The sequence below is a fragment of the Mercurialis annua genome, linkage group LG8 (genome assembly GCF_937616625.2).
Source record: "Mercurialis annua linkage group LG8, ddMerAnnu1.2, whole genome shotgun sequence".
Classification (NCBI taxonomy): domain Eukaryota; kingdom Viridiplantae; phylum Streptophyta; class Magnoliopsida; order Malpighiales; family Euphorbiaceae; genus Mercurialis; species Mercurialis annua.
In genome coordinates this window covers 185,581-194,152 of record NC_065577.1, presented here as the reverse complement: position 1 = coordinate 194,152, position 8,572 = coordinate 185,581, and the positions used below count along the sequence as shown (strand labels likewise).

The following is an 8,572-nucleotide window of genomic DNA, read 5'->3' as shown; positions in this document are numbered from 1 at the left end:
AAGTAAATATAAAACACTATAAGGTAGACAAATAAAGGTGGAGAATCTGTATTAACAAATGCTAATATTTTTATTTTTTAAGTATTTTGCTAATTCTCCCTATCAAAAACCCTGTTCAGCAATGCCAATGTGCTTTTACAAACTAAATTTGCAGATGGTGTTTCAATGCCGCAAAAGCTGGGTTAAATAGCATGAAGGGCAGAACGACGCACGCGAAAGCTGTTACAATTTTTTGAATTTTTAAACTAAATTATTAAAAGGCTTTAGTTGTTAAGGGCATCTCCAATAGTGGGAGCCAAAATTGTGTAAATTTTACACTAAAATCCCACTGTTACAATATTTTATCTCCAATAGTGACTCTATTTTTTTACACTAAAAGAATATTCTCAGCATATTCCTATCTAATATATTAGTTAAACATTTTACACTTACACCCAAGAATTATTTAAAACTTACAATATACATTTATATATATACATTTTTTTGATTATGTTCATTTATTTATTTATAGTAAAATATATTATTTATTTTAATAATTTATTTTCTAAATATGTTTATATATTTTTAAATATATAAAATTACTATATTTATTTTAAAAAATATTTTTAAAATAATTAAAGACATTTAGTATACTCTATTTATTAAAAAACACCAATAATTTATTCAACACTAAAAAACATTAAAACATATTTATTATAAAACATAATATTAAAACATTAAAATTCTATTTGCGGATCTTAATTCCATTGAAGATCCTTAGTTTTGTGCATTTACGGTAGCGGAAAAAAGAAGAATTATGGAAAAAGGAGGTCAACAACACCAACCGCCGCATCCTACACAGGAAAATTTCAGTAGCTATTTTAATAATTTTGGTGGATCAAACTCTGATTTACCAGATTATTAATTTATATGTATTTTTATTAATATTTTGTGTCTTTAGTTTCTATGTTGTTGTGTCTTTTTAATTGTTGAAATGCAAATCTATTTTAAGTTTATGTATCTAATATAAATATGTTTATATATATTTTTTAAATTTATATAATAACTATATTTATTAAAAAAATTAAAAATTTATTAAATAATAAAAAAATTAAAATATACTCCACTTGTAAATTGTTGAATTTATTAATACCGATTGTTTTTTCATATTATATATTTACATTTTTGACTAAATCGGAAAAACTTATTTGGACTATATTGTAGCAAAAACTAACAAATGTTTAATAATAAAATTTATAATAAAAAAAGAAATTAAAAGTAAAATAGAATTACTCTATTTTTATCTCTAATAGTACTCTATTTTAAGGCACACTATTATAGAGTGACTCTACATATAGAGTAAAAAAATGAGGTACACAATAATAGAATTGGATATAGAGTACTATTGGAGAGGATTTTTACTCTATATTGGCAAAATATTGGAATATTGGAGATGGCCTTAAGTTAGAAGTTATGGGGTTGAACTTTAAAAATTACACAACAGAATTATAGAGATACACTTGTCTATCACTACATCAAAAACTATAGCTGCAGAGTTATTTACACAAGCAGGCTTAGGTAAAAAATAAAGCCTCCAGATAATCATCCACATATGCTAAGCAAGGCCAGTGATCAGTTCTAATTCGAACTAAGGCTGAGACCTCAGACACTTCTATTTGGAAGAGAAGATGGAACCTTGGTGGAAGATATATCAATATACAGAACTCACCCAACTTTCTTCTATACCCATTTACCTCATTGTCTTCATCATTAAAATAGGTCAGATGAAGTGGACCTGTGTGTAAATCTGTACCAACACAGTCATCCTTCCATATTATGTGCTTTATGATTCCACCGTCCTTAACCATGTTCACAAGCTGTTCCCCACTCACACAAACAACAAACCGACCCAAATGCTGCTCCGTGGCACGAATCAGACACTCTGCACCAACTTCAACAAGCTTCACCGATCGCGTCCCATTGAGTGCTGCAACACCCTTGCCCCCTTTTAATGGGAATGTCTCCCGCCCGATGTTGGTCGACGCACCACAGGCATCCCAAAGAGCATCAAATAATTCTGAATAATAACCAGCTACTGCATCTTCTGGTATTTCAGATGGGACAATAGCCTTCAGAAACATGTCCTCTATACCTACTGTTATGCTTTGAAGCTGACCACGGATTATTTCACCACTTTCCACATTTGCTTCAATGAAAACATCAACCACACCGGGTGTAGGTTCCCTTGGTTCCAAATCAACCGTCACAGCAGCTCTGTAGTCTTCTTCTTCAGAACCATTTTCCACAGGAACTATATCTGATGGGCCACCAACATGATTTTTCCTGGAGGGTTCACCAAGAAGAAATGGTATATGATATGCTGGAATGGACCCATAAGGTCCTGAGGATGAAAACTTAAGCACAGTCGCGTACAAGGCTGGAAGGGCATCTAGTCCTGATTGATTACCAGAACTCGTTAAGTGATTGAATGCCTCTGATTCAAGCCTCAGACTGCAACATATGCTAACCTTAAGCCCCGGCATGTGCCTAAAATCAGGAATACATGAGAAGTGCTTCCTCAATACCCCTAATATCTCTGCATTCTTTGAATCCATTACACGTAATGGCTCCTGCAATTGATTACTTCTTTCAGTTTCAGAGATAGCCAAATTATCTGGACTAGTGTCTACCTCCTGTAAATCAATCTGAGGTTTGCAATCCGTTATGCTCTCCAAATAAATTGATTTGCTACACCCAGTATCTGAAGGAGACAAAGACAGCGACCATGATTGCTTAACAAGTAATGGTATCATGCGGTCCAGATGAATGCAGGATGAGATGCTCCTTGATTTCTTCAAGTTCTGATAACGTTGAGGAGAATTAACATTGAAGAAAGAGCTGGAATAAGTAGAAGGCAAAATGCCAAGTAGTTGCTCTCCTAAACTCAGAATGCTTTTGAACTTCATCCCTGGCACACAGATCAGCATCCGCAAGTAGATCCTACACAAAGCACAATTATTAAGGAATGTCATAGGCAACGCTTCAGTTCAAGTGATATCTTCTTGCTCAACGTCTGCTTTTGGCAGCTAGCATTCCATAAGGAATTTAACAAATGCATGCACATAGAAGAATATGTAAGAGTTTCTTGTCATCACCTTGCATTGTCTCGAACCTCCAAATCGGGAAAGTATAGACACGTGAAGGCAAAAAGGCGAGATAACTCAAGGAACAATCTAGAGCTATGGTGGTGCATCATCATAGTTCGACAAATGCAAAGAACTTTACTTCCCCGAGACCATGATTTTAGTCCTGTGTCTGGGCCATGTTTCTCAACAAGGAAAACCATAAACTTGGTAAGCAAGTCTAATAACCTCCGAGGAGGTATTGCATTGTTCTCAGCTATCCTGTCAAATATCGGGAAATAATAAACTAACTTATAATCAATTTTGACTTTTGGAAATATATACTGATCAGCCATCTGAAGTAGGCGCTCTCCCAACCAATGATGCTTTTGGCAATATAACATACGATCAATGAGAGAAACAACAACAGGAACCAATCTTAAAAATTCTAATGTCATCCCCACCAGCATTCCCTGCATAAATGAAATACTGAACGTCGGGACAATTGAAGTGAAATAAGAACATAGGGCCATACTGAACTTAAATATATATAAAAAAAATCAAATGTCGCTACAACTGTCGCACTTTAAAACGCCAAAGAACAGATCATGAAAATGATGCACCAATGATTCAGGCTGATATTCTCAGTTCAAAAGGGAAAACATATTCAGGCTGATATTATATTTTATGAGTAACAGCATGAACTAGAATTTGATGGTTCAACTTTGCAGTTTCTCTCTCCCTATTTCTTTGCCTAAGCAAACACTTCTGTTTTACTTTCTTACGGAACAAAAAATAGAACTCTTCTTCTCATGCTGCAGAAATGGTTAACCTCCTCCCTATCTCTCTCTTAGTGTGTTTGTTTGTATTATATAGAGCAAATGTGTTTGTGTATTATATAGAGCAAATGTGTTTGTGTATTATATAGAGCAAATGTGTTTGTGTATTATATAGAGCAAATGTGTTTGTGTATTATATAGAGCAAATTTGTCTGTGTATTATATAGAGCAAATGTGTTTATGTGTATCAGGATAGTTATTTGTCCTTTGACATTTCAATAAATATATAAAGATAGTACCATGAGCTGCAAAAGAATAAATTACACCCTCCAAATAGAGAACTTCAATCAAAGATCCCTGGGATAAAATGACAAATATTCAACTTCGTTATAAATATTCGGAAATGCAATTCTTTTTACAGAGGGACTATTAAGGAAGATAAAATGGAAGAAGGTCAAGGGCTCAGGACTAATATTTAGAAGTAATCTGTGTCTGCTTAAATTTTGAAAAAGATACACATGTCTAATCACCTCAATTAAAGTTTAGCGGCTTTAGCCTTAAAATTGCCAAGCGCATTCATTTTTTTAAAATTATATTTGCTCCTCAACTGCCATAGTTCTGTAGAAAGAAAACTGCTATAGGTCTGTTGGAAAAATAAACTGCTGTAGGTAGCAATAGTATCGTCTGCAAATATATGCTCTATTGTACTTCCCTTGATTACCCTTTCCTCAAAACATATACCTCATTTAACAGTAGAATGTATTAATTTGCATTTTAGACTGATGCTATTCTAGATTAGAGCCTAAGATGGTTGAAATAACTTTTTTTGTTCAAACTTCAAAATTACCACCCAACATATTTAAACTTGCATTCCTAACATCATCTCTATTTTCCAATTGCCTCTATTCATTGGGAGGCTACTATTCAACTCAAACAAGGTGGACTAAGAAGACTGCTATAGTTTTGGTTTAAATTTTAAATAAAGAATACACGTTCCATTGAATACTAATGCCACACATTTGTTGGATTAGATAGCAATTCTTTATGCAATTGAAGAATTCATATCCTTCATTTAATAATTTCTTGGATTCATTTATTAATTTTTGACTTTTTTTTAATTATATCTTATAAATTTATTATGAACTGAATTTCTTTGACTTTGGATTCCAATCCTAGTCCGGGACACGGACATCGGAACCCAAATTTGAATTTTCTTGACTCTAGATGTTCACCCTAACTCTCAACTCTAAATTCCATCTCTAGACATGCGTCCTTGAAATCCTGATTGGACCTAAAATCTCAAACTCCTAACACTCGACCCTAACTATGATTGTGTAAAAAGCAAAACAAACCAAACCAATAATTTTTATTCGATTTACTTTAAAAAAATTCAGTTAGTTTAGATTTTAAAGCAAAAAAAAAAATGGTTCATTTTTTTATATAAACAGAACTTAAAAAATGAATGAAATATTCACAATTTTTTATAGTTTTGGTTCACTTCGATTTTACAAAAAATAAAATTTTAGTTCAGTTTGAATCATATGCACACCATAATCCCTAAACTTTGATCAACTACCCCTAAATTTTAGTTCAGTTTGAATCTTATGGCAGAGGCGCTGGAGCCCCCCCGCCTCTTAGCTTGTTCCCACCTCTCTGCGGATGAGGAGACCTGGCCGGTGTCTCAGGTTCTTCAGGTCCCTCAAGCGCACCTTTCATCACGCTGGTGATACTGATCTCATTTGTTGAACCATCAGTGATTTATGGAATATCAACAAAACATGTGCATTTTTTTATTAGATATTCCACATTATGCATTAGAAAAACAAAGTACTTAAACAGTACCAATTACTATGTACAATGACAGGCCTGGAAATTTTAGATTTAGAAGTTTATAGCAAAAACACCAGTTGCAACACCATAAAAATGGATGTTACATAATTGGAAACATACAATGTGAATTGAACCCAACCATGTATTACAGAGTGTTAAAAAATTAGCATGCTCTTCTAACAGCATTGTTCTAGAATGATTATCTAAATTAGAGGACACATCTATATTTCTTTCCCTGTAAGCATTGCAAAGAAAATAACCTATTCCAAGAAAATAGCCAATCCCTAAATAGCTACAGGTATAATATCACTGCAGAGATGCCCTCTATAACGTACCTCCTGGACTCTCCTATGCTTAAAAAGCATATCTTATGTATAAGAAGCATCATTGGCTTTTAATTTAATTGAGGATGCTAAATAAATTGTACAATAGTTTCTAAAATCTTTCATTCTAAAACCCAATATTATCACCTAACGTGTTCAACGTTGCAGAATTTCATATAATCTCCGTTTCCCATAGTTTCTTCTCTGGACTACACACTTATAGTATATTCAACTCAAACAATGGAGCGACATCTTGCAATGAGTCTCACTATTTTCAGGTAATCTGAACTTCAGAAGAGGGCCAACTCTTTTACCACTACTTAAAGATACATACAAAAACCACAGATTTCCTGCTTTCTAAATAAGCTTTCAATTCCGCAGCACCCACCCTCACTGATATAAAGGAAAGAAAAGGAATGCGATATAACAGAGAAAAAAGTTAATAGTCCAGCTAAAGAAAGTACCTGTAAAGTTCGAAAGATGACAGAATTCATGAGGATTCTAGTGGTGGAAGGATCAGTATCTGAATGAGACGAAGCGCCTATCAAAAATTTATGGAAGGTGCGAAATGCCACAGATGTTTCAGTACTCGAGGGAGGCAACCATTTAAAAGCTGATACGGAAACTAGAGCATCTTCAAACAGCTTAACAATAGACCCAGCACCAGCTGCACCCCCTTCCATACTGGTATCACCACCTTCCACTTTTACAATATTCAGACATATTGAGCAAAAAGCAAGCAAATCAAGCTTCAATACTTTCAAGGCAAGCGGATCAAAAACAGCCAAATAGAATCTGAAACCCATCTCAATAATCGTCTTATATTTCTTACCCTCTTTACTCAACACCAATCTACTTAACAGGCCGAACAACCAATGAAGAGATAGCAATCGAAAAACCAAATAATGCTGCGTTTCCTTGGAAATAAGCATTAATCGCTTAGCGATCTCTCCCTCTTGTCCATCAAACGTGTCAAGAAAATTAGAATACATAACCAAAACAAGATGACAAAGCAAAGGATCAAAAGAGTAAATCAATCCAAAGAACTGAACTTTCAATAAAGACGCCTGCAATCCCATAGCTAAAGCCACTGGCATTATCATTTGCAAGAACTCAATCATCCCACATGGAGTCAAAACCTGAGGGGATTCCAGCAAAAATGCAATAGCCCTCCTCAACTCCTTATAATTAAAACCCGAACCAATCACAATATCGCGAGGCAAATTAAATGGAAGCAATGGCAAAGAAGCATTCAAAAGAGAGACATTCAACTTATACTTAACAATATTAAAAAGAACCATAGTAAACAACAAAAGATAAGACTGAGAAGCATGAGTTCTCTCACTTTGACATAAACTCCACAAATGGCCAGCAACATTTGAAAGCAAACAAGGGTAATCCTTCTCTAACTCACGCAAACACTCGCACCCAATTGCGCGAGTATGCCGATCAGCACCATGATTCGGCCTATGAATAACGGTAAGCAACAGCTCAACTAACCCCTCAGTATATCGTGCCGGAAAAGTGTTAGGAGCGTCGATAGATATGAAAATGGATGTGATTGAGATCATGAACTGCTCTTTGAGCTGCAAAGTGACAGAGATGCCATCGAGAGGGGATTGGATTAAGGATTTGAGGGTTTCTAGGAGGCGGGTTAAGTTAGATTCGGAGGTGAAAAATGACACTGAGAATTCTTCGAGGAAAATAAGGAGAGGGATTTTGAAAGTAAAGTCTTTTTTGAGAAGAAAATAAAGGGAGTGATCAACGAGTGTGCGAGGCGACGATATCCATTTCTGGAGACCGATTCCGCCGTTTTGGAAGTCCTCGATTAAATTCTCCCATTCTTGGGCGGTAGAAGGTGCCTTCAGCGGCGGTGGCTTATCGGTCATTCTTTAGATGACTACTCCTGCTGCTGCCACAAGCATTGGGCAAATAAATAGAGGCAAAAGGTTCAAATATACCCCTGATATTTGGATTATGGAGCAGATCGGTCCCTCGTTCCTTTGTTTTCCCCAATTTCGTCTTTTGTCAAATGCTTGCAAATACAGTCGACCCTCTAATAGTTAATGATGGAGTCTGCCTTCTGAACCGGTGAATGATACCTGCAAAACAGGGTAGAAGCTAACCGAACGGTGGTGGTCCAATTAACTCTCCGATGCTAAAGTCAGTTTAGAGCTTTGAGCAGCGTTTTGAGTGTATATATGTAGTTGTGATTTTAGGCATATCTCATGCTCCTTTTATAGTAGCTGAATATACCTTGTAGAGTCATAGTAGGTAAGTGAATCCTACTTTATAGGGATCGGGCTACTTTGTAGGGATTCACCCTGATTTGTCGTGATCTACCTTATTCAGACATGAGTCCTAATTAGGAACGTCTTCCTAAATAGTCTCGTCTTCCTAAGATAGAGCTTATCTTTCCATGTTTGGAGATTGTGTCCAAATAGGGAGATACAGATATGGCGATCTACCCGAATCCCAGATTAACGCGCTTTGGGCGGATCCTATGGGATTCGGTCTTCGTCGGTATATCGACGAATCT

At 35.4% G+C, this 8,572-nt stretch overlaps 1 protein-coding gene across 1 annotated transcript; it reads right to left on the bottom strand.

Annotated features, from left to right (window-relative positions):
- Nucleotides 1–1,438: 1,438 nt before the first annotated feature.
- On the bottom strand, nucleotides 1,439–7,943 carry LOC126660395 (uncharacterized). The gene is made up of 3 exons (XM_050353870.1): nucleotides 6,498–7,943; nucleotides 3,135–3,574; nucleotides 1,439–2,979 (listed from the first exon to the last, which is right to left on the bottom strand). Exons 1-3 carry the CDS (start codon nucleotides 7,920–7,922, stop codon nucleotides 1,554–1,556), a joined length of 3,291 nt encoding a protein of 1,096 aa, XP_050209827.1. The 5' UTR covers nucleotides 7,923–7,943; the 3' UTR covers nucleotides 1,439–1,553.
- Between the last annotated feature and the right edge of the window lie 629 nt (nucleotides 7,944–8,572).

Excerpts from the sequence above, each read along its gene's own strand:
- LOC126660395 (XM_050353870.1), bottom strand. The coding sequence starts at position 7,922 with ATGACCGATAAGCCACCGCCGCTGAAGGCACCTTCTACCGCCCAAGAA. Across the intron at positions 3,575-6,497 it reads TCATCTTTCGAACTTTACAG|GGAATGCTGGTGGGGATGAC; the intron begins GTACTTTCTTTA and ends TCATTTATGCAG. Across the intron at positions 2,980-3,134 it reads GAGGTTCGAGACAATGCAAG|GATCTACTTGCGGATGCTGA; the intron begins GTGATGACAAGA and ends TGCTTTGTGTAG.